Genomic DNA, 25,545 nt, shown 5'->3' with positions numbered 1-25,545 from the left:
CGAGCCTGCAACTGAGGTATGTGCCCTTGGCCGAATTGGCCCGGGATCCTTCATTCTGTGGGCCAGCACTCTAACCACTGAGCAAAACCTGCCAGGGCTGGATATTGATGTTTTTAAAAACTCTGATTGTTACTGTTACTCACCTTTTTGGTGGTTGTTGATGTGACAATATTTGTATCTTATGATGATCAAATGCTGCTTCTTATCACAGATTTTTGTTAATTCTTTACATATGTTTAGCAATTTCAAAGGATCATGATATATGATATGTTTAAAGGTAACCTCAAGACATTTTGCCTTTTGCTGGTTTTCTGCTTCAGAAAATTCACAAAATTATAAGGCTTTAGCTCTCAAGATGTTTTCTCTTTGATCTTTTTGTCCCTCAGGCATCTAAAGAGCTACACAGTACTCTAAAACATTATCTTGGTGTTCAATTTGACAATTTTTGTGTGCAGTTCATGGAATGAGTTAATATAGGTAGAGGACCATATTAAGAACTTGCCCAGAATTGTCAGATTGTATCCAGAACCTCCCCAAATGGAAATTCACTGCTCCAGAAAACAAATGTTCAACTATTTATTCTGCTGTACTCAGTAAACTGATTGATAGACTCATGGTGCTTTGGCTTGGAGCTGGGCACCTTACCCAGTGTGGATTTGTGGATGCTTCAGTTCTCAATTTCTGGAGCCTCTGAGTGTCTCACCTCATCTCAGACCTGGCAGGTGGTCAGTCACAGGTCCATGGCGTCTATTTGCTTGTGTGTTTTTTCCCAAGAGGACATAGTAGTTTGGATAAATGACTTCTCAGCTCTTTCTGATCCTAATAATCTAGGGTTCTGTAATGGCCATTTGTAGAGCAAAACTTTTAAAAAATATCTGTCTGACAATTTTTAAAGCTTTTATCATATAGCATTAGAATAGATTGAGGTTTCTTTTGTAGGACCACACTGTCTCAAATGTTTTGATAAGTTGTATTTTAGGAATATTTATCTTTTTTGGAAGTTAAAAAAAAAAGTTTACTGTAGAAAACCAAGGAAGTATAGGAAAGCACAAAGTAAAAACTATAATTCTATCATCTAGATATAATTACTGTTAGCTATTAACATTTTGATATTTTTGTTAAATATTTATGTATATACATATTTCTTTTCAAAATTGGAGTCATGTTGCCCTGGCCGGTTTGGCTCAGTGGTTAGAGTGTTGGCCCCTGGACTAAAGGTCTCAGGTTTGATTCCCAGTCAAGGGCACATACCTGGGTTGCAGGTTCTCCCCACCCTGGTTGGGGCTCGTGGGGGAGGGCAACCATTCATTGTGTTTCTCTCACATTGGTGGTTCTCTGCTCCTCCCCCCACCCCCTTCCTCCCTCTGTCCCTTCCACTCTCTGAAAAGCAGTGGAAAAAATATCCCCTGGTAAGAATTAAAAAAAGAAAATTGGAGTCATGTAGTATATTACTGTACTATAACTTGCTCTTCTTTTAATGAAATAACATTTTCCCGATTTTCTTAATACCGTATGTGAATATGGATTTTAATGGCTATGTAGTATTCTATAATATGTATGTATCCTTTTTTGTGTAACCAATTCCCTAATGATCATGTAAAGATATTTGTAAATCTGGGTGCACAAGTCTGATTATTCTGTTAGCAGATTTTATTTCTAGGAATTCATTCTAGTTAAAAAGTGTAAACTTAAGTCTTTTGACCCAAAGTGCCTCTCCCCCCAAGCTGGTTGCAATTTATATTTCTGCCAGCAGTTACTGAGGAATGCTTGTTCTCAAACTTGGCTGCTTTCAGAAATTTTTGGGGACTTGAAAAAATATTTCCTTCTAGGTTCTAACCACAGGGATTCTCCTTGTTTATTATTTTTCCCTTTGGGACAGTAAATTAAACTTTTACTCAATGAGTATTTAGGTACTCCTTCCTGCTTCTGTCAAAGATCTGTGTGCCTAGTGTGTGCTAGGTGCTGGGGATCTCATATGAACATAATATGGTGGAGAGTGAGGTCTTGAAGGAGAGATACATATACAAATAAACTTAATTGTAGTTTCATAAACTTTAGAGCTGGCTTTATTATGAGACAGTCATACTAGGACACAAGATTTTTAGGGTGAATTTTAAAGAAAATAATTTAGGAGGAAAGTAACCAAGAAGCTGTACTTCCTCCTGATAGATAAAACTTAGTAAGTAGCTCAGGAACACAGAGGTGACTTTTTGGACTGAGAATAGCCTTTACCCAGTAGAGGAAGCAAAGATCCTGTTTCTGGGTTGGAAAATTTTTTTTAAACTTTTTTTGGTGTTTTTGTTGTTGTTAATCCTCACCTGAGGATATTTTTCCCATTGATGTTTAGAGAGAGTGGAAGGGAGGGAAGGGGAGAGAGAGAGAAACATCAGTGTGAGCGAGACACATCGATTGGTAGCCTCCTGCACATGCCCCAAGAGAGGCCGGGGATTAAACCTGCAACCCAGGTACATGCCCTTGACCGGAAATCGAACCCGTGATCCTTAAATGCACGGGTTGATGCTTTAACCACTGAGCCACCCAGGCCAAGGCTGGGTTGGAAAATCTTTTTTTAAAATTTTTTAAAAAAATATATCTTTATTGATTTCAGAGAGAGGACGGGACAGGGAGAGAGAGAGATAGAAACATCAATGATGAGAGAGTCATTGATCGGCTGCAGCCCGCAGCCCGCAACCCGGGCATGTGCCCTGACCGGGAATCGAACTCTGATCGCCTGGATCCTAGGTCAACGCTCAACCACTGAGCCACGCCCGGCTGGGCATGGGTTGGAAAATCTTTACAGCTTTCCTTTCAGCCTCTAGTTATCAGTTTGGGTTCTTCGCAACACAGGGAATCAGTATCCCCTGGTACACTGAGCCAGCCCTCTGAAAGGTCCTGGGTCAGTGTAGTCATGCTTGGGATGAAGGCATTTTCTTAGAAAAATTGCTTTCCACAAGAGGTCTCTGGGGTAGTTATCTGTCCCTTTAATTATTTTCTAGTGACTTATAAGGGTGATAGCTTTGTCTAAGAAGGAATTGAACATTACCATTGTTTTCCTTAAATTTAGGATTGGTTCTCAAACCTCAGAATATGGGTATATATTTTCAGCAGTGACCATTATGTGACTTGGCATTATGTCCTTTTAATTTCTTTGTCTTCATAAGTTTGCAGAAAAAAATCTGATTTTATATTTGCAAGTCATCACAAAGTGTGTCTCATTGCTATTTTGCTCATTTTAGAATATTGTGGGTAACGCTAGGCCTAAAGAAACAGATCACAAAAGTCTTTCATCATCTCCTGATAAACGAGAGAAGTTTAAAGAGCAGAGAAAAGTCACAGTCAACCTGAAGAAAGACAAAGAAGACAAAAGCTTAAAGACAGAAAAGCGACCCAAACAGCCTGATAAAGAAGGGAAGTTAATCTCTTCTGAAAAGGGGAAGGTGTCAGAGAAAAGCCTTCCCAAGAACGAGAAGGAAGATAAGGAGAATATTTCAGAAAATGAGAGAGAGTACTCTGGAGATGCTCAAGTGGATAAGAAACCTGAAAATGACATTGTGAAGAGTCCACAAGAAAACTTGAGGGAGCCAAAAAGAAAACGAGGCAGACCCCCTTCCATAGCTCCTACTGGTGAGTTTCCCAAGTGGGCTCTGCAGTGACAATGCCAGTGTGGTTCTTTATCACTTCTGTACATCAATCCTTCATTTTTGTCACTGACTGAATTGTTCTGTGATCTGAAAATAAGTCATGTCCATGAAGCTGAATTTTAAGGGAGGAATGTATCTAGATACATACAAGTTGGGAAACATGTCAAAGACTGAGCTTCTGGGGGTTAGGTAATTGTCTATTAGATACTTCAGCTTACATAATAAAACCTAATAAGCTAAGGCCTTATACTTGTACCTATTTAAATGATCCCAATTTAAGTGAGCTGAATAGAACCTGGGATCTGGAAATACAGTTTTCATGAGAACATGAAAGAGGAAAGGAGAAGTAGAATAGGTGTGGGCATCTGAAGGAGGTTTACTGAAGAAGACTGGGCCAAAGACCTAAGGAAGGTATGGGTGCATCTGAAATTGAGCTCTCTGGAGAGTGATTATTTATTTATTTAAAAATGTCTTTATTGATTTCAGAGAGAGGAAGGGAGAGGGGGAGAGAGAGAGAAACATCCACAAAGAGAGTCATTGATCCGCTGCCTCCTGCATGCATGCCCCCTACTGGGGATTGAGCCTGCAACCCGAGCATGTACCTTGACTGGGAATTGAACCGAGATTGCCTGGATCGTGGGTTGATGCTCAGCCACTGAGCCAAGCCGGCTGGGCTGGAGAGTGATTATTGATTGAAAATTTTCATAGTCTAAATAAAAAGCTGAGATCACTAATTGGTAAGAGTCAAAGTTAGAGAATACAGACTTAGAGAAGAATGCACAGTTGTGAAATAAAGTTAAAATTGGGAATTTTTCTAGAATAACGCAGAATGAAGCACACTCTGAATTTCTTCCTAAGCCAAACACTCCTTCTCTAGATCAATTCAGTGGCATGAAGAGTCCCCAGGATCTCTAGACTGAATGCCTGTGGTTATCTGGCAGTAGTCTTCAGACATTCTGGCTTGCATATTTTCTACATGAATATTGAAAAACTGTGAATCTCCTAGGACATTTTAAAGTGATACCTACTTTTCTCACAAGTTTAAATAGTTGCAAAAGATATATTTAACGTATAAAATTTACTTTCATCAAAACTGTGGAACTACAGAATTAGCTCTTTACTTGTTTCCAAAGCTAGTTCTATCAATCCAGACAGTTACATCAGACTTAATTTCTGTGGCAAAAAGTCTACCTTAATTTAATCAATATTTTAAATAAATATTAGTTGTCATTCCCAGTAGATAACCTTTTCTCATCTGAGTTCTAATTTTAAAATAGGAAATTAGGTAGATTGATTTCTTCCCAGAGGAAATAAAGCACCTTCCCCTTCAGTGGTTATAACTGGGTTTTGTCCTCAAAAGCTGAGCATGCTAGAATTGTCCCAGATAAATCCAGGGCCTAGACCTGCGCTGTCCAGTATGGTAGTTGCTAGCCACATGTGGCTAGTGAGCACTTGAAATGTGGCTAGTCTGAATTGAGATGTGCTGTGACTGGATATCAAAAACTTAATACAAAAAATCTGACAAGAATGTAAAATATCTCAATTTTTTGTATTGATTACATGTTGAAATAATTTTGGATATATTGGGTTAAATAAAATATATTCTTAAAATCATTTTCAATTTTTCTTTAATTTCTTAATGTGAAGACTAAAATTTTTAAATTTACATACACGGCTTGCATTTTGTGGCTCTCATTATATTTCTGTTGGATAGCACTGGCCTAAATTCACTTGACTTTCTCAACAGCATCTTGGGAAAGAATTAAAATCTAATGCCCAAGGTATCCATGATCTGTAATAAATTGACTTCTCTCCTGTGCATTTTGATTGGTACTAGCTGTAAACTACCCTTGGGAAAACCGTGAAAATAACCTGTGTATTTGGTGTTCAAATGAGGAATCCTAGTTGAGAAAGTTTAGAAGCTTTAAACCTCTCAACAGTATACCATGTTAAGATGTGGGATGAGTGAGAGGCAGGCCTTTTTATGTAAGTGGGATAAGTGGAAAAGGTGAACTGGCAGAAATTGAATGTGTCTCCTCAGTTTAGGAAAGAGTATGTATATGTGGGAACTGAGTGTTATGAAACCAATTCTTCTTTAGCTATTCATGCTCTGGCTTGTGCCTTCTGAAAAGTGTGTACTGGAGTAGTTGCATTTCAGCTTGCAGACCTCACTCAAGTAAAATAAATGCCATCCAGTTTATTGCTTTTATTTTGTAGGTGTAGGTGTAGAATTTCATACCAGATAGGATGAATTTAAGAGAGAAATGGTGTTTTCTAAGCTTACTGTTAACACTTGCCTTTCCTCCCTAGTCAGAATCTCTGGAGCAGGGTCTGGGAATGTGAATGTTAAACAACCTTCCTAGATGATTGTTACTATAAGAAAGTTTGGGAAACACTGAAATTCAATATAGTCAGCCCCAGTTTGAGCTCTCTAGATTGTAGACTTGATTGGAACAGGAGCTGAGCTATTTAAGGAGGGTTGTTTGTGTTTAATCTGGAATGTGTGTGATCTTCAAGTTCCCACCACTTGGAACAAAATTATGTTAGTACGTTGGGAAAATTTAGCACAGGAAGAGCCAAGGAGTTCAGCACTCTCCACTGATTTGCCTCCTCCTTCCCCTCCTTTCCTTTTCCCTTCCCCTTCCATTTCCTTCCTTTCCTCCCTCTTCCTCCCTTTTCCCTTCTCTCTTCTTTTAACCTCTATCAGTCCCCTTAGCCCTGCCTTCCCCCTAACGCTTCCCAATTTTTTTTCTTTTGTTTTTTGACAATTAAGCTTGCCATTTGGATTCTCATCTTTCCTGATTGGGGAAGAGCTTCTCAAGTGTTAGGTTTAAAAATAAAGAGCACTGTCCAAGGGTTTAGTGTCAGCACTGCTAAATTATGCCAGAGCTGGATTTGCTAGTGATCAGCAGCCTTGCCTGGAACATTGACTGTCAGATAGAATAGTCTCCTGAGATTTTTCTGGAATTGTTTTTAGAGGTTATAAATTTTGACATTCTTTTTGGTTCCTCAAAACTAGGACCAATGCCAAGCTAACTAATTTAGCAAGTTGAGATTGAAAACAATTAAGCTGTACTTCCAGGTTCACATTTTAGGAATTAGCCTGCATGGTAGATTTTTGGAGTATTGGGGTAAGTCAAGGTTTTTGTTTTTTTTTTAATTGATTTCGGTGAGAGGAAGGGAGAGGGAGTGAGAGAGATAGAAACATCAATGATGATAGAGTCATCATTGATCCACTGCCACCTGCATGCCCTGGATTGGGAATCGAGCCCACAACTTGGGCTATGTGCCCTGACTGGGAATTGAACCGCTATTTCCTGGATCATAGGCTGATGCTCAGTCGCTGAGCCATACCTGGCCAGGCGGTAAGTCAAGTTTTGATTAAAAGATTTGATGCTGTGTCCTGGTGAGGTAGCCCAGTTGGTTAGAGTGTCCTTCCGATACACCAGGGTTGTGGGCTCGATCCCCAGTCGGGACACACACAAGAATCAACCAGTGAATGCATGAATAAGTGGAACAACAAATTGATATTTCTCTCTCTCGCTCCCCCTTCTTCTCTCTAAGAATCAGTAAATAAAAATTTTTAAAAATATTTATTGCTGATAAAAATTGCTTTAATACTGCTTTTGCATCTTCATATTTTAAAGCAGTTTTAAAGAGAGGGTTTCAGGAGAGACGTATATGATTAGAGCTGGGTCATAGATGTCAGCACCTCTCATAAGGAAGTAATTTTCACCCATTTCACATTTTATTTTTCCCTCTTTAGTTTAAGTAAGAATGCCCCTGGATCTATTTGTCATGCAAGGATGTCTATGTATGTGTATTTATATATAACAATGAGGATTGAACACTAAGAAATTGTGTATCTTTTTTGTGTGGTTTTATTTACATTGTAGCTGTGGATTCAAACTCTCAAACTCTGCAACCAATAACATTGGAATTGAGAAGACGAAAAATATCAAAAGGAAGTGAAGTCCCATTAAAACGTCCTCGGCTTGACAAAAATTCATGTGAGTCTTCAGTTTGTGTATGTGTGCCTAGAACTTTACTTCATTTGGGTTAGCCTCCTTTGTATCTGTGTTTTCCCCTATTCCCTGTGGGCTCTAAGACTTGTGCTTGATTGTAGGAGCTAATGTGAATGGGATTTGGTTGGATCAAAAGGAGTTTTGCTAGAAGAAAAATAAATCTCAAAGCATAAACCCCATTAATGTTGGGGTCAGTGGTGTCATATCCATATCCATAAACTACATTTGATTTGAATCCCACTGGAAATTTAATGGCTTAGGAAGGGATAGATTTCATATGCTGAGTGAAATGTTAAAATACTGTTTATTGATTTTTTAAAAAAAATATCTTGTTGCCTCCAAAAAGAATTTGGTAGCTCTAAGGCTCTATAAATCTTCTTGACTTTTATGTTAGGAAACTCTAATGTAGAACTTAGTTGTCAAAATTGGGACATGACCTTGGCACATATTTGCAGACCATAAATCCTTAAATAAGGGAGATTCTTTCCTGGCAGAGATACTGTGCCTTAAAACCAGAAACTAGGAGGGGATATTTCCTTTGATCACTGGTCTAATATTCCAGAAGTCTCTGTAAACCCCTTATAGAGGGCAGCCAGTCCAGAAATCTGTAGTAGCAGAGTTATTTCTTCTGGCCTCTTGACTACAACTTTCTTAATGGTTTATAGCCCAGGAAAAGTCAAAAAACTACCCGGAAAACACTGACAAAGACTTATCGAGGAGGCGGTCCTCCAGGCTGTCCACAAATGGGACCCATGAGATCTTAGATCCTGACTTGGTTGTATCAGATATGGTTGATACAGTTAATACTGATTCTTTGCAAAATACATCATCCAGTACCAAGGAGTCTGAAGAAGGTGAGTCAAAGTTTGTTCTGGAATTGTGTTGCCAACCTTAATGCTTGTCCAGTGAAAACCGATGTAAATCTTTGTGTAGTGCCTTCCACAAGTTTTAGATGGTGTTGAAATCAAGTTATTGAATGGGCTGCAGTGTTTTTTATAACATATTCTTCACTGATAATTCAGTAGACAAACTTTTTGAGATTGGTTTTGCTTACATACGTCTGAATATTGGGTTGGAGGTACAATGTTTGAAGAGTCCTGCCCCCTCTGTCTTTCTGGTGCCATTTCATTCCAGTACCTATCCTCTTTTTTTTAATGCTTCTGGCAAACCCTCCCTTCACGTTAGCCTCTTTCTTTGAGATGCCCCAGCCCTGGCTATATGTGCTAGAACCTGTGAATATATTCTTTTATGCTATGAGATGAATGGCTTCCTCTAAAAAGTCCCTGGCTGTCTTAGTCTGTTGAGGTTCTTTTGGTTCCCAGACTCTATACATGTGTATGCTTCCCAAACTTTCTTTTTTTTCTTCTAGGTCAGTTGAAATCTCCTTTGGAAGCTGGCCAGATCTCATCTGCACTAACTTGCCACTCCTTGGGGGATGGATTGGGGGCTACAGGCTTGGAGTTGAACTGCAAGTCAATGGGAGAAAACGCTATGAAAACAGAACCAGCTTCTCCCCTTGCTGAGTTAAAAGAGATTTCTACTGTGGCAGGTTCATAGAGTTAACATAATTCTCTCTTAATATAGACTCTTTATTGTGAAGTATAATTAATGGATTTGCCTGTTTTTTTCACCATTTATTAATAATATTTCCTTATTTAATGTTATATTCTTTTCATTTCTCATATTGCTAATTTCTCTTCTCTTCCTCTTCCCCTTCCTCTTCTTTCTTCATTCGCCAGAACCAGATTTATTTTTTAATTTTCACCCAAGGATATTTTTTCCTGTTGCTTTTCAGAGAGAGTGGAAGGGAGAGAGAGAGAAACATTGATATGAGAGAAACACATTGATTGGTTGCCTCCGCATGTATCCCAAGCAGGGCTGGGGATCAAGCCTGTAACTGAGGTATGTGCCGTTGGCTGGAATTGAATCCGGGACCCTTCAGTCTGCAGGCCGACTCTCTAACCTCTGAGCTGAACTGGCTAGGGCTGTTTTGTCTTGATTAGTATGACTAGAGATTTCTCAATTTTGTTTGATAGTTTCAAAGAACCAACCTATTACTTTGTCTTTTTAAGATGTCATTGATTTCTGTTTTCACCTTGTTTTCTTCCTTTAAATTTTTCTAGAAACTTAGGTTATTGATTTTAGATCTTTTTTTCTTTTTCAGTATGAGAATTTAAAATTGTAAATTTCCCACTGAGCACTGCTTTAGCCATATCCTACAAATTTTGTTATATTCTGTTCTCATTTTCATTCAATTAAAATATCTTGTGACTTGTTTTCCATGGGTTATATAGGATGTTTGTTTCATTTCTAAGTATTGGGGTTTTTAAAGATACTTTGCTGTTATTGATTTCTAATGTAATTTCATTGTGGTCAGAGAATGTACTCTAGGATTTCAGTCTTTTACAATTTGTTGAGACTTATTTTATGGCCCAGCATATGATCTGTTTGGTTAATGTTTCATATGCACTCGAAAAAAATGTGTATTCTGCCATTGCTATTCATCTGTTCTATATTGGTTAGTTAGCTCAAGGTGGTTGATGGTATTTTTTTTTTTTTTATATATCTCCTTTAATTTTGTTTTGTTTAGTTCTATCAATTGCCAAGAGAGGGGTGTTAAAAAAAACCCTCTTAATCATGATTGTGGATTTGTCTGTTTCTCCTTTTAATTTAGTCAATTTTGTTTCATGTATTTTGAAGTTCTGTTATTAGGTGCATACAAATTTATAATTGTTATGTCCTCCTGATGAATTCCCCTCTTTGTAATATGAAATATCACTTTGTCTTTGATAGTAGCATTTGACTTAAAGTTTGATATTAGTACAGGTACTCCAGCTTTTTTTTACTTAATGTATGCATGGTATATTGAACATTTTCTGTCAACATAAGTGTGTCTTTAAATTCAAAGTGTCTTTTATAGATAGCATATAGTTAGATTTTGCTTTTAACTGCAGTGTTTAGTCCACTTACATTAAGTGTAATTATTGATATGGTTGTTTTTAGGTTTATTATTTAGTCTTTGCTTTCTGTTTCTCCTCTCTGTGTTTTGTTCTTTTCTATTTTTTTAGGTTAATTGATTTTTTTCCCTTTTTTTTATTTTAAAAATTTTTGTTTAAAATATTACAGATATCCCTTTTTCTCCTCAATGACCCATTCCACCCCGTCCCACCCCCTAATTGAATATTTTTTTTATAATTCCATTTTAATTTCATCTGTTAGCTTTTAGCTATTCTTCTTAGCATTTATTTTAGAGGATACTCTAGAGATTATGATATAGATCCTTAACTTTTCACAATTTAATTAATATTGAATCACTTTATGTGAAGTGTTGTTCCATTAAGCCCCCTTTATGCTCTACCTGTCGTGAATTCTATCTACATATACTATAAAACTCACAATATAGTATTATAATTTTTGCTGTAAGCAATTATATTTTTTAAAGAAGACAAAAGACGTCTTATTTATGTACATGTTTACCATTTTCAGTGTCTTCATTTCTTCCTGAAGATTTCTTTTAGCCTGAAAAATTTCTTTTAGTTTTTCTTGTAATACAGGTTTCCTGGTGACAGATTCTCTTGATTTTTGTTTATCTGAACATGATTTTATTTATTTAACTTTCCTTCTTGAAGGATATTTTCACTTGATATAGGATTGTGTGTTTACAGATTTTTTTTCTTTAAGTACTTTAATGATGTTACTCATTGTCCTCTGGCCTCTATTATTTCTAAAGGGCAGTTAGTGATCATTTATATCAGTTTCCTTGTTTATAATGTGTTGGGGTTTTTTTTGGCTACTTTCAAGATCTTTATCTTTGTTTTTCAGCAGTTTGACTATGATGTGTTCGTTTTATTTTTGTATTTAACCTATTTGACTTGCAGTTGAGCTTGAATTTGAAAATTGACATCTTTCATCAAATCGAACCAATTCTCTGCTTCATCTGTGTTCTGCTGTTGATTCCTTCTAATGTATTCTTCATCTCAGTTTTTGTGTTCTTTATTTCTGACTGGTGGTTTTTTATGTTTTGTATCTTCATTTTTATGTTTCCTATCTCTTTTTTGAAGTTCTCACTGAGATCATTGAGCATCCTTATAACCAGTGTTTTGAACTCTGCATCTGGTAGATTGTCTCCATTTTGTTTAATTCTGTTTCTGGAATTTTGTTCTGTTTTTTCATTTGGGACATGTTTTTTTGTCTCCTTATTTTGTCAGCCTTCCTATATATGTTTCTATATATTGGGTAAAGCTGCTACATCTTCTGATTTTGGTAGAGTGGCCTTATGTAGTAGGTGTCTTGTGGGGCCTAGTGACACAGTCTCCCTGGTTACCTGAGCTAGGTGTGGCAGATGTGTCCCTTGTGTTGGTTGTGTGTGCCCTCCTATTGTCATTGAGCCTTGATTGCTATTGGCACATCAGTGGGAGGGATTGGCCCTCAGGCTGATTGATTCTAAGGACTGGCTGGGACTATAAGTAGAGGAGCTGTTCAGGGGCTGACTCTACAGAGCAGGATTTGCTTTAACAGGGCTCTGGTGCCTGCCACATCTGCCCTTCGAGTGTGTCAGTTGTGGAAGTGTTTGTATGGTGCTCTGGTGTGGTCTGAAATTGGCCACTGGGTGTGCTGGTTCTGGGGCTTTTGGGGAGGTGCAGGCCAAGGTCACCTGCTGCCTTTGCCCTGCCTGGGGTCACTTGGTTTGAGCTACAAAGTGATCTGCAAATGGTTGTCATTTGTGGTAGGCTTGGAGATGCCTGGGAGAGGCTAAGCTACAAACTGAGGCTGACTGCTGCTAGTGTTGGGCTTGGGGCTGCTTAGCAAGAGGTATGGGGCACACTGAGGCCACATGGTGCTTGTTTGGGTTTTGTGAACTTTTGAGAGATTTTAGGAAAGTCTGCAGCATGAGCCAAGACTGGTTGTTTGTATGGAAAAGTCACTGAAAGTAGCTTGAGTGGGCCCAAAATTTGTGTGCAGTGTTAGGTTGATGGAGACTCAGATTTTGCATCTGCCTGCTGGCTCTGGGTGGGGAGGGCTCAGCAAGGGAACAATGGTTTCTGCCAGCACTTCTGTCAGGGAGATCACTTTCCCTCCAGTCCTCACCCTGAAGCCAGACAATTCAAGTTCTTCATTTTATGTCCCTGGCACCTTTTGATTTGGTCCCCCCCCCCCCCCCCCCGCATATGTTTTTGAGCCCCAAGCTCCAGCACTGGAGCTCAGAGTATGTGAGTCCCTCAATGAGTAAATCCTTGTGTGAGCCCTTTAAGAGGAATGCCTGGGACTCCAGCAGCCCTCTGTCTCACCCTGATGGAATCCCCTCGTCCACAATCCCTGCTGGTTTTCACAGCCAGATGTTGTGGGACTCCTCTTCTCAGCACTGAAACCCTGGGATAGGGAGCCTGGTGTGGGGCTTGGACCCTTCCCTCCTCAGGGGGGACCTCTGCAGCTGAGATATCCCTCCGATTTTTAACAGCAACACATGGGTGTGGGATCAGCCCATTTTGCATCTCTGCCCCTCCTAATCTCAGTATGCCGTCTTCTGTGTATTCTTAGTTAATAGGACTTCTGTTCAACTAGATTTCAGGGTGTTTTGAATCATAGTTCTCTAGTTTAGTTGTAATTTTGATGTGGTTTTGGGAGGAGGCCAGTACAGTGGTTACCTACTCTGCTGTCTTCACCGGCTAATCTGGGAATGCACAGTTTAAATTGCATTGACAAATCACCTTTAAAAAGACCATTCCATTGTATGATTTGACCAAGAGTATGGTGGAGTACTTTTTCCCTTACATCCATGCCATCTATGGATATTACTTACCTTTTAAATTTTCTCTAATTTATGTTGACATTGGAAACAAGATTTCATTTTTCAAGTTCTATGTATTTTTTAATGAGGTTGAACAGTTTTTTATGTATTTATTGAACATTTTAATCTGTTTTTTCTGTGGCTTGTCTTTTCATATTCTTTGCCCACTTCTTGTTGGGTTGCTGTTTTTATTCTTAATTTGCCAAATTTTCTTTCTGTATTACTGATACCAATTCTTTGTCTTTTATATATGTTGTATTATATTTTCTCTTGGTCTATCACTTATCTTTTATTTATTGTACATCACAATAGTGAAATTAAAAAATTCAAATCTACTTTCATTTTTCCTCAATATTTAAAAAATGATCGTTGTATGTGCACAGTCAATATTATTACATATATATCTTCCCATACTATAAACTCCCCATTAAAAAAATTTTAATTATAGTCTAAGCCAGTCTTTATACATTTTGAGATCGAAATATGTCTCCTACCCATAGCTCATCCCCCAAAGTTCTTGATCAACATTCATCTTTAAAATGTTGATTATTTTGTAAAGTTTGACTTATCACAAAATGATAGGGGTAGAGTAAGGGAGCCAGGTAATTAGTGTAGATAAATTCCTGGCATTTCTTAAATACCCGTGAAGGCTTAAGGGCTTATAGGGTAGCCCTCCTGGACTCAGCTGTAGCCTGGACTGAGGCTGACTTAACTGGGAGAAGACATGGCCTTATTGGAGAGTTTAGCCAGAAACAAATCTGTGGAATCAAATCTCATGAGGTTCTATTGTTACATGATTCTGGGCCTGGGAAATGTTTCTTTGGTATACATGGGTGGTCTGTAATTTTCTTCCTTCCCAGTGTGTAGAGAACTTTTTGAGGGCATATAAACCCAGAGGAAAAATGAGGATGCCTGTGGAGATTGTTGTGTGTTGCTCATTGTTTTCTGGGGAAGAATGCGCTCAGTGACTCGGAAATAGTAAAGGTTAAAGGAAACTGTCTTCCTGCAGCTAGGGCATCAAATGTGAGAAGAGATGCTACAGATGGGGATGTCAAAGCTCTGGTTACACATCTTTTTTTTTTTTCCTTCCCTCAGAGCATCCTCAGAACTTGCTAAGTACCACGCCCAAATCAGTCACATTTAGTGCCTGCCTAAAGATCATCTTAACTTGGGAGACATGGCATTTAAGCTGAATTTTTTCTTTTTAAATCTTTTTTATTGGTTTCAGAGAGAGGAAAGAAGGGGGAGAGAGAGAGACAGAAACATCAATGATGAGAGAGTCATTGATCGAGCCCGCAACCCGGGCATGTGCCCTGACAGGGAATCGAACCCCAATCGCCTGGATCCTAGGTCGACGCTCAACTGCTGAGCCACGCCCGGCCGGGCTAAGCTGAATTTTGATGTATGATTAGCACTGTCCCATGAGTAACAGATGAGGCTAGCAGCAGAAGGAACAATATGAGCATAAGTGTAGCATATCTCCTGTTAGGCTATTTCAGATCGAGAGAAGGTAGTCAGTCAAATATTTTGTGATTCTATATTTTGACACTGTACTTGTAACATCTTTTAATATTAGCTGTCATGAAATCTATACATTTATATCCTCATTTGTGTTACATTTAAATATAAATCTAATTTATATATTTAACAATGAAAGAAGATTTGAAATTCTTTGCCTTTCTTCGGACAAATATTTGGAATTCCATACAAATTAGAGATAGAAAATATATTATTAAGAGGTTAACAGTTAAGTAGTTTAGTTTTTAATGTGACCATTTATAAGACTTTTTTACCATAATTTCTATATGTCTGCAGAATTACATGTTTTTATTTAGATAATTTCAGTTTTGAGGAGAGGGGTAGATTTTTATTTTTATCTTAACCAGATACCATCTAGTTAATGTCAGTGCTGTAGCAGAACAGCTCTTTGAAAATAGTGAACTGCAAGTACTCAGGTATTTACTTCTGAATCATCCATGGTTCCATTAGGTCGGCCTGTTGTCCCACTGGGTCAGAGTGTTGTACCTTAGTCTTGTGGGTGCAAGTGATCTCCCTTTTGTTGTTGAGCCTCCTCTCATTGGCAGGGATCCTCTCCTCCCAGCCTGCTTTTCTGTCATGTGAGGGAAATTATTCGAGTTGATGTATAAATGAGGTGGAAATTTAATCTTAGAATTTAGTTGTCTGTTTTGGCAGGGAGAGCTGTAGATGACAGCTATGTCTCTTTATAACTCAGCAGGCTAAGCTCTTAATTATGTTTTCTTAAAGGTGGTGTTATGTTAGACATCACTTGAAATTGGCAATGGATTATTCCTACACCACTAGAAAGTATGCTGTGTAGATGAGAAGAGTGAGGAGATTAGATTAGAGGCTAAATCCAGTGCCTGTTTTGAAGCTTGTGTATTTTATGGAGTGTTGGGCTACCTCTTTCCAAAAGACACACACACACACACACACACACACACACACACACACACACACGATATCTGTCTTGTGTTGGTTAATTTAGCTGTGTTTCTGGTTTGTGTCGAGAATAGAAATAAGGTAAAGTGAGGGTGGATAGGTGAGTTTTGGGAAAGGAAGATGGTAAGATTTTATGTCTTCTGCTTTTCTAGGTTGCAAAGAGGATTTTCTAGGGAGTCATATTGAAACCACAGCAACTAACTGAAGCACTGCCTGTTTTCCAAGAGTTTATAGTAATGGTAGAGGTCAGATTACCGTGAGCTTGTGCTGGGAGGAATAAATGCAGCATGGAACCTATTAGTGTACTCTTGAAATAGTTCCTAAGCTATTTGCCTTGGTGACTTAAAAGCCAGAGGAGAATGTAGTTGAAATTGTTCTACTTGGGTAGGCATTTGTTTATGCTGTAAAACAGAAATTAGAGTAGGTGCCCTGAGAAGTTCAGAGATCTCAGATTATTCTCTAAATCTGGGCCCCAGCCTGTTGGGCATTCACAGGTAACCAGGACTATTTGAAAATGAGCTGCAGCCCATTCATTCATTTTAGTCAACAAATATTTAGCAAGTGCCTGCCAAGTGCTAGACTCTATTCTAAGCTGTCTCATTTGTGAATATTCTATATGAAACAAAGAATAAACAAGAGAAGACCTAGCAGAAGTATAGGCTTAGTCAGCCAAAAAAAAGAAAAAAATTTTAAACTAAGTACTTGTTAGAAATGGGACACTTCGCCGTGTGGTCTCGATCAGCAATTTTTTCAACCCTTCTCATCACGTGGCACACATAAACTAATTACTAAAATTCTGTGGCACACCAAAAAATACATTTTTTTGCTGATCTGACAAAAACACACACACCAGGTATAATTTTGATTCATTCATACCAATGACTATTGTGTGGCTGTTGTCATTTTGAAATTTTAATTTTTTTGTTAATCCTCACCCGAGGATATTTTTTCCATTGATTTTAGAGAGAGTGGAAAGGAGGGAGGGAGGGAGAGAGAGAGAAACATCTGTGTGACAGAGATACATCTACTGGTTGCCTCCCGCACTCGCCCTGTTGGGGTGGGGAGCGAACCCAAAGTCCAGGTGCATGCCCTTGACTGGAATCAAACCTGTGATCCTTTTGTGCTAAGGCTGATGCTCTAACCACTGAGCACACCGGCCAGGGCTCCACAATTTATCCCCTGCTGAAAGACATTTAAGTTATTTCTAATTTTTCACTATTAATTCTCCCTGTTTTATAGGCAAAGAACCTAATACTTGCCAAGGAGTGACTTAACCAGAGTTGTAGACTTCCTAGGTGGCCGGTGTGGTGATGCATGGTCTGTGACCCCCATCTTCCAAATGAGTACCTAATGCCATCTGATGAGATGCTGGGTGCTGTGTAAGTCAAGTCCTGCCTTAGGGAAGTTGTACAGTATATGATGCAAAACTCCCACTGCTCTATAGGCACTTGTTGAAGCAGTGTGTCCATTCTGAGTAAGAAGCTTATTAGTAGGGTAGCCAGGCTTGAAGAGAGAGCAGTGTGTGTGTGGTACAAGTGATGTCAGCTCCAGACATGGTGGTGCCTTCGGAACTTTTTAATTAAGGGGGGAATTCTTTAATTTGATCTGGAAAGTGAATGGTGTTCCTGGTGTTCCTTTTGGAACAGGGCTTAGTGATGAGTACAGGACGATCCAGAAAGATTGCTGGGAGAGAGGGGGGTTGTTGAAAACTCATTCACCAGGAATGTGTTATGTAAGTAAGCAGGCAGGAGGGCGGTATCATCATCAGAAACATGTAGCAAGGCCCCTTGAGGCCAGGATGCTGCTATGTTAGTCATTGTTTAGTGATTGCTGTCCTGTGCTGGTGCCAGCCTTGGACTTTCTAACCTGGGATGGAGTCACAAGTCTGGTACAGAGCAGAAAAGAGGATTAGCTGCTCTATGAGCAGCTCTGGCATTTGGGGCAGCTCTGCCATCTTGTGGAATAAATGCTCAGTGATTTTTGTGAGGGTTTAGGGCGGAGATTTGCAATCCAGGGGATAGGCTTGGCAAGGTTGCTTTCTTCCTATTTATATATTCTGTGGCCTCAAAGTACTTTTCCTGAATATGTATTTTTACCCATATATACATATATATATAATTTCCACATATAAAGAAGTTTTAATTTTGAAATAATTTCAGGCTTATAACAAAGTTGCATGTATAGTACAAAGAATTCCTGTACAGGCATACCTCGGAGATATTGAAGTTTGGTTACAGGCTACTATAATAAAGCAAGTATAGCAATAAAGGGAGTCGTAATCTTTTTTCTTGTGAAGATCTTGCCTTCAATTTGTAAAAAATGCAGCATCTGTGAAGTGCAATAAAGCGAAGCTCAGTAAAACGAGATGTGTGTACATCTTCAGCCAGATTCCCCACTTGTTAGCAGTTTACCATGTTTGCTTTATTATTCTGTTTTTTAAAGTATTTTTTCTGCATTGTTTGCAAACAAGTTGCTGAGCTTTACCCCTGCATACCTCAGTACCTATTTCCTGAAAACAAGAATGTTCTCTAACGTTGCTACAATATAATTATCAGGACCTTATTCAAACTTTATCAATTATTGTAATAATGTCCTTTATAGCAAAAGTGAGGAAAACAGTTTTGTTTTTTTCCTGGTCAGGATCTAATCCTGGATAACACATTGAATTTAATGCTTTTCATCTGAAACAGTTCTTCAGTCTTTATCTTTCATTACCTTGACATTTCTGAAGAATATGATGTTCCTCAATTTGGGATTTTCTGATGTGTCCTCAAGACTACGTTTAGGTTATTTACTTTTAGCAGAAATACCATGTAAGTAATATGTCCTTTTCAAGTGTGTTGTATCAGGAGGCACACGGTATCTGTTTGTCCCATTTATTGGTGATGTTAACTTTGATCACTTGGTTAAGGTAGTAGCTACTAAGTTTCTCTACTGTAAAGCTATTATTTTCCCTTTTATAATAAAAAAGTTTCTTGTGAGAGGATACTTTGAGACTATGTAAATATCTTCTTTATTAAATGTTTGCCTACTATTTTAGCATTTATTGATATTTCTTGCCTGAAACAATTTTCACCATGATGGCTACCAAATGGTGATTTCCAACTCTCATCATTCCTTCTACATTTATTAGTTTTATTCTATTGTAAGGAAGAACTTTTCCTTCTTTTTTATTGTATTTATTTATATCCAAATGAACTGATAGATTCTTACTTTGTTCTATGGGTTATAATCTGTTTCTATCATTATTTATTTTAATACCCATGTTGTCCCAGATTTGTTTGGCCAGTGGGACTTGTTCCTATATCTTCTTTTCTTTGAAGCATTTCTTTACTTTCTGGCATAACAAGATGTTTTAAGCTCATCTTGTACTTACCCAATTTTGGATTGTTTATTTTTTTATTCCAAGCCTTTGACTGGACTTGCTGTAAATGTTTAAATCTGTTCATGTTTTTCTTTTATTGCTTTTGTTACTTTATTTATTTATTTAAAAAAATTTTTTTTTATAGTGAGGCTTCACCATTTTATTTATTTTTTATTTTAAATATATCTTTATTGATTTCATAGAGAGGAAAGGAGAGGGATAGAGAGATAGAAACATCAATGACGAGAGAGTCATGGATTGGCTGCCTCCTGCACACCCCTGACTGGGGATCGAGCCTGCCACCCGGGCATGTGCCCTGACCGGGAATCGAACCCCCATCGCCTGGATCCTGGGTCGATGCTCAACCGCTGAGCCACACCTGGCCGGGCTGCTTTTGTTACTTTAAAGCTGAGAAAGCTATTCCTTCACAGACCTGAAAAATGTTTTATTCATTATAGTATTTGAAGTACATGTCAAAAAAGCATTTTAACTACTGGGTTCACCTGGTATCATTGCTGACTAGAAGAATACCAACTGTATTAGGGGTTGGTGCTGAGGGAACACAAGACAGTGAGAAGTGGCTCTTATCCTGTGGCTGGAAAAGTGACAAATAACAGGATCCAAGAGCAAATCCAAAGTGCTAAAGATAGGGTACAGAAGATAGCCATTTGTGACAGGAGTAGATGGCATGTGGTCCCTGAGAGCCAGGGCCCTCTGGACACCTTCCTGCATGGCGAGTGAGCTGGATCTGGATGGAAGCTAAGACTTGGCTGAGCCAGGAAAGAATTGCAGGGAGAGGTCACAGCACGAGCGGAAGTATGAGCTGTGGGAGCGTGAAGCAGTTGCTGGGTCCAGCAATGGGCTAGGGCAGATGCTGAGGTCTCATTGTGGATTAATGGGAGATGAGTTTAGAAAGCAAAACCGTACTTAGATTGACATGGGATTAGAATGCCAGACTGAGTATTGCCAATCAGACTGAATATTGCCATCTGAGGTTTTGCACTACTAGCAATGAATATGCAAGAAAAGGGGAGCGGTTGTAAATGGGACATTTATTTCTAAGCCAAGTTTCAAGAAACATAGTTAAAAACCTTTTTAAGTATAAAAGTAGTGTATGCTTATTGTAAAAGGGAAAGTATAAAGCATTACCCAAGTATATAGAAAATGAGAAGGCTTCCTATCCTACTCTACATTATCTGTTGCTATGTAATAATATTAGAACAAACATAATGGCTTAAAATACACATTTATTTTTTCACAGTTTCTGTGGTGAGAAGATCAGGCACAGCTAACTAGGTCCTCTGCAAGGATGCAATCAAGGGGTTGGCTAGGGCTGTGTTCTCATCTGAAAATTCTCCTGGGGAAGGATTCGCTTCTAGGCTCACATGGCTGTTGCCAGCATTCAGTTCCTTGCAGGATGTCAGACTGAGGGCCACAATTTTTTGCTGGCACTTTCAGTTCCTACCCACATGGACCTCTCCATAAAATAGCTCACAACATAGCAGCTTGTTTCATCCAGTCAGCAAGGAAGTGGACCTACTAGTAAGACGGATGTTACAATCTTACATACATAACAATCATGAAAGTGACATACTGTCAGTGTTGCATATTCTATTAGAGGCAAGTTACCAGTCCTTCCCATACTTAGGTGAGGGGATTTATACATGGGTTTGAACACCAGAAAGCAGGAGACATTTTATAGTCTATCCCCCACCACCACAAAAAAAGAAAGTAAAGAAAACATTCCTCAAAGTTAGTGTTCTTAAAAGGAAATTCAAATCTGTGTTCTCTTTTTCTCTGTATAGTAATAATTTGGGAGAGGAAAGAGCAAATGGTGACTTTGGATTTTGAGCCTGGGTGCCAGAGAAGAGCACTATGCTTAGCCTTGATTCCTCCAAACAAAAGTATGTTAAACTTGCGGAAGAGCACAGAGCATTTAAATGATAATACCAGTAACTATTTGCAAGTAGTTGATTTCCATACTGCTTTCTAAAGCAGGTCTCTATACCAAGGATAATTTGATTACCCCTAGCTTTTGACCCAGGCTTCCATGAGGATGTAATATACATATTTTTTGCCTGCTCTGTCCTAGTAACTGCTCCCATGTGAACAAGGACCATAGTATCCCAAGAGTGGAGGATGTCACTTAACTGATGCCACCAGTGACACATGTTCCAAATGAACTGTCCTCCCCTTGGGAAATATACACCTGTGAGTGAGACTTTGGATTTATGTAGACAGTGACCCCCAGGCCCTTTTGGAAACCAGTGGCTCCTAGTTTTTTGACTGTCTTCCAATACCATGTTTGTTTTGTCACAGGAATACCTTTCTGGGGAGGAGCATAATGTGAAAATGTAAAATAATTTTGTTTTTTTTCCTACTGTGAAAATAATATGGTTATTATAAACATATTAGAAAAAGTGTAGAAGTAGAGAAAACAGATTTTGTTTACTTGAAAACCCATAATCAAAAGGTTGCCATCGTTTATATTCTTACAATTCTAAAAAATAATATATACTATTTTATAGATTATTCTTATACATGATTTTATATTTTGCTCAAAATATTTCTTTTGTGGGTTTTTTGAGCATAGTTATGCTGTGCATATTCTGTTTTTAAATTCTTTTTAAATGTGAAACACTTTTGTTGGTTGCATCATTTTATTGTTCTTATTGTGCTTTTATTAATACATCAGTTTTTTGTTGTTTTTTTTAAAAAAATATGTCTTTATTGGTTTCAGAGAAAGGAAGGGAGAGGGAAAGAGACAGATAGAAGCATCAACTATGAGAGAGTCATTGATCGGCTGCCTCCTGCACCCCCTCCACTGGGGATCAAGCCTGCAGCCCTGGCATGTGCCCTGACCGGGAATTGAACTGCGATCTCCTGGATCATAGGTCGATGCTCAACCGCTTAGCCACACTGGCCGGGCAATACATCAGTTTTTGATCAATTAGATGTTAAAATTTTGCAGGCCATATCACTGATACATGGACCCCTGGCTGGGACTATGCATGATTTTGATTGTTTTAAGCAAGTCACTGTGAGGTTGGTGACAATCATGATGACAACTAATGTTCAAGTAACCCGTTGCAGTTGATAAGGATTTTCTCTTCTATTATTTTATGTTTTTAATCCTCACCCGAGGATATTTTTTCCATTGCTCTTCAGAGAGAGTGGAAGAGGTAGAGAGAGAGAGAGAGAAACATCAATGTGAGAGAGACATATTGATTGGTTGCCTCCTGCACGTGCCCCGACCAGGGCTGGGAATCGAGCCTACAACCAAGGTACATGCCCTTGGTTAGAATCGAACCTGAGACCCTTCAGTCCTTGGGCCGACGCTCTAACCACTGAGAAAAACTGCCTAGGGCAAGAAAACATATTCTTGAGTGACGTGTTCTGTAGAGGAGTGGCTTGAGTTTAAGGTGATTGCTCTCATTCGAGTGAGGGCACTGTGAAGGGAGTCTTCAGTAAACTGATTTCTAACACACATTAAGGCCTTGTGGCAACTCTACTTTTTGTAACTCATGAATGACAGACTGTTGCCTTCAGTTTGGTTTTGGCGGGGGTTCAAACTTTGTCTCTTGAATTTGATCATTGAGCTCTTCAAGTTCTCCTCATGCCTTCCAGCTCCATTCAGTTGTTGGTTGTTTTTTATAGTTTCTGAGACCTTTTGATGAAACGAAGTACATGCTGGTGAAATCTCAAAAACGCTCAATACTAAACCCTTTGTAACAGTTATGTTCTCCTTGTGCAAAAACTGTTGTAAGATCCTTTAGGTTTATAAAGAGATTCCACCAGAATAATCTCTAGTTCTGTCCACACAGATTGCTCCTGGAATGGTAGTGAGTCTGAATCTGTTCCAATTAATGAGTAACAAGTGCTGGGTTGGGATCCTATTTTTGTTTTTAGGATTTTCCCTTGTTCTTTCCCCAAAGTCTGAAACCCTGAGAACTTTTAGGGCAGCTTCAGAAAACAACAACATGTTGATCTCTTCTTTCAAAAGGTGAATCACAGTTGAGCCTCTGTTATTTGCCCTAAAGTTGTACTCCTCTCCAAACAGTAATCTGTGGGAGGTAATGGTGGTCTGATTGATGTGTCCAGCTACATATGCATGCTATTTTTTCACTTTCTATTGCCACGTGCTAACATGTGTATTGTAACAACAAGGATAAGCACAAGGGATCTTTTTTTTTTTTTCCAGTAACAAATACTTTTAAGAAAACAGGTGATTTCGTGACATCTAAAGCACCAACTGTCGACCTAGATCACAAATTTAGGTGCAAGGTTGTGGATTGTTTAAAATGTTTCCGCAAAGCCAAACTGTTGCACTATCACATGAAGTATTTCCATGGAATGGAGAAATCTCCAGAGCCAGAGGAGAGCCCAGGAAAGAGGCATGTCCAAACAAGGGGCTCTTCAGCTTCAGACAAGGCCAGCCAGGAGAGCCTGACCAGGAAGCGAGTCTCTGCCAGTTCCCCAAGTAAGTATTTTCATTCTGTGTTGTGTCTGTATCATGGAGCGCTCTGCTGCTCAGGTCTCAGTACTTACATTTCTGACACAGAAAGCAGGTGTTGACTTGGTCCAGTTGAATCCCCCAAAATTGAAAATGACAAGTGATCCTCAGGGGTTGCATGGTGGAGCTGTGACCCTCCTGGAGGAAGCTGATATACCTAACTCTTGTTCTTATCTCAGCCTCTTGCTGTTCAAACTACCTTGAGAAAGTCACTTAGCCTCTGAAGGCTTTGGTACTCCCAGTATGGAATGGGGACAGTCAAGGAAAGCCAGCAGGAGAACCTGTGCTCAGAATAGTCATCCCACCCCCTATCCCTGTGTGTAGGACAAAAGAACAAAAGAACTAAAAGGTGATTCATGATTTTCCTTTGGTGTCCAAATTTGAGTCTGATTTTATCATAATTGCGACTGAAAATATTTCCCTGTATCGTTATTTTGCATAGAAACTACAATGATGGTAGTAAGGATTACTATAAAATCTGATGTTTTATTACAGAGAATCGTCTTAGAGATTTCTTCTGAAACTTACAGAAATTGAAAAATTATATGTTTCTGGGGAATTGCAGGAGAATTAATGAGTTTCCAGTAAATTCTACAAGCTTCCCAGCTTTTTACCTAAAACTGTAACATTATTATATGTTTTTGGCTTATAGCTTCTCCATTAAAATTACATGGAGTATTTGATGGCATGTGAAACTCCTGGGACACCTGACAGAATGTATAAAATCAGGTTTCAGGACAGTAGCACAGGGCTATGTAGGCTAAGGTGGTCTCTGACCCGGTGTGTGAAACCAATAGATGGTATTGCCATTTGCTATAATGAAGAAACCTGGGTGATTGAATTTCTGCTTTTATTACTGCTCTCAGATCTCAAACTAATATACATTAATTCTTCACTTAATGTTGCCAGTAGGTTCTGTGACTTTAAGGGAAACAATGTATACTGAAGCCAATTTTTAAAAAAATATATCTTTATTGATTTCAGAGAGAGGAGGAGAGAGAGAGAGAGTTGAAACATCAATGATGAGAGAGAGTCATTGATCGGCTGCCTCCTGCACGCTCCCGACTTGGGATGGAGCCTGAAACCTGGGCATGTGCCCTGACTGGGAATCGAACCTCGATCTCTTGGATCCAAGGTTGACACTCAACCGCTGAGCCACGTTCAGCTGAGCTGAAGCCAATTTTTTACCATAGGCTAATTGATCTGAATAGGAGTTAAGTCCTGCCTCTGCCGTCAGCCAGCAGGAGCTAGTTGTCATCTGTGAACTGGGGTCAGTAGACGTGTTCATGCTGCCAGCTATCAACGAGAGCACACACAGCAGGGTATTCAGGAGGTTCCACAGGCCCCAGCACTCCAGAAGCACCCCGCCCTGTTCTGGCATCTCCTCCTACTTTTCTCCCCTCAAAGCCTCTGTCCATTTCCTCACAGTTTTGCTGGTACTTGACTAATCTGATAACTAAATTTATTAAGATTTGAAAGAATAAAACCAACTTAATACCCAACCTGTTCTCTCGGCAGATCTGTTTCACCTCAGACTTCTAAGAAAGCCCTTATCTTTAGGAGTAGAATTTCAGACATTTGAGGGGAGTTCAGCTGGGGAGATGTTTCAAGGTGAGACTCTGACACCAGGCAGCCTTTGTCCTGGTTCACAGGCAGTGTGAACTTGATGTTATGCTAAAGTGGAAAACAGAATATTAAAGGATTTGTGCTGCTTGGAGATAATTACTGTAAAAAAGTACCCTCAATATCCTGAG

The 25,545-nt window shown here is 39.0% G+C and overlaps 1 protein-coding gene across 1 annotated transcript in view; it reads left to right on the top strand.

Moving 5' to 3' along the window:
* Window positions 1-25,545, top strand: part of PHF20 (PHD finger protein 20) — a 107,812-nt gene that overhangs the window by 53,995 nt on the left and 28,272 nt on the right. The window contains exons 6-10 of the mRNA XM_081149518.1: window positions 3,237-3,624; window positions 7,538-7,651; window positions 8,332-8,520; window positions 9,036-9,215; window positions 23,480-23,758. Coding sequence (XP_081005644.1) covers window positions 3,237-3,624; window positions 7,538-7,651; window positions 8,332-8,520; window positions 9,036-9,215; window positions 23,480-23,758 — 1,150 coding nt within the window. The remainder of the gene's footprint in view (window positions 1-3,236; window positions 3,625-7,537; window positions 7,652-8,331; window positions 8,521-9,035; window positions 9,216-23,479; window positions 23,759-25,545) is intronic.

The sequence above is a fragment of the Miniopterus schreibersii genome (genome assembly GCF_964146895.1).
Source record: "Miniopterus schreibersii genome assembly, chromosome: 10".
Classification (NCBI taxonomy): domain Eukaryota; kingdom Metazoa; phylum Chordata; class Mammalia; order Chiroptera; family Miniopteridae; genus Miniopterus; species Miniopterus schreibersii.
Note: the sequence above shows the minus strand (reverse complement) of the source record. Positions and strands in the feature narration are given on the sequence as shown.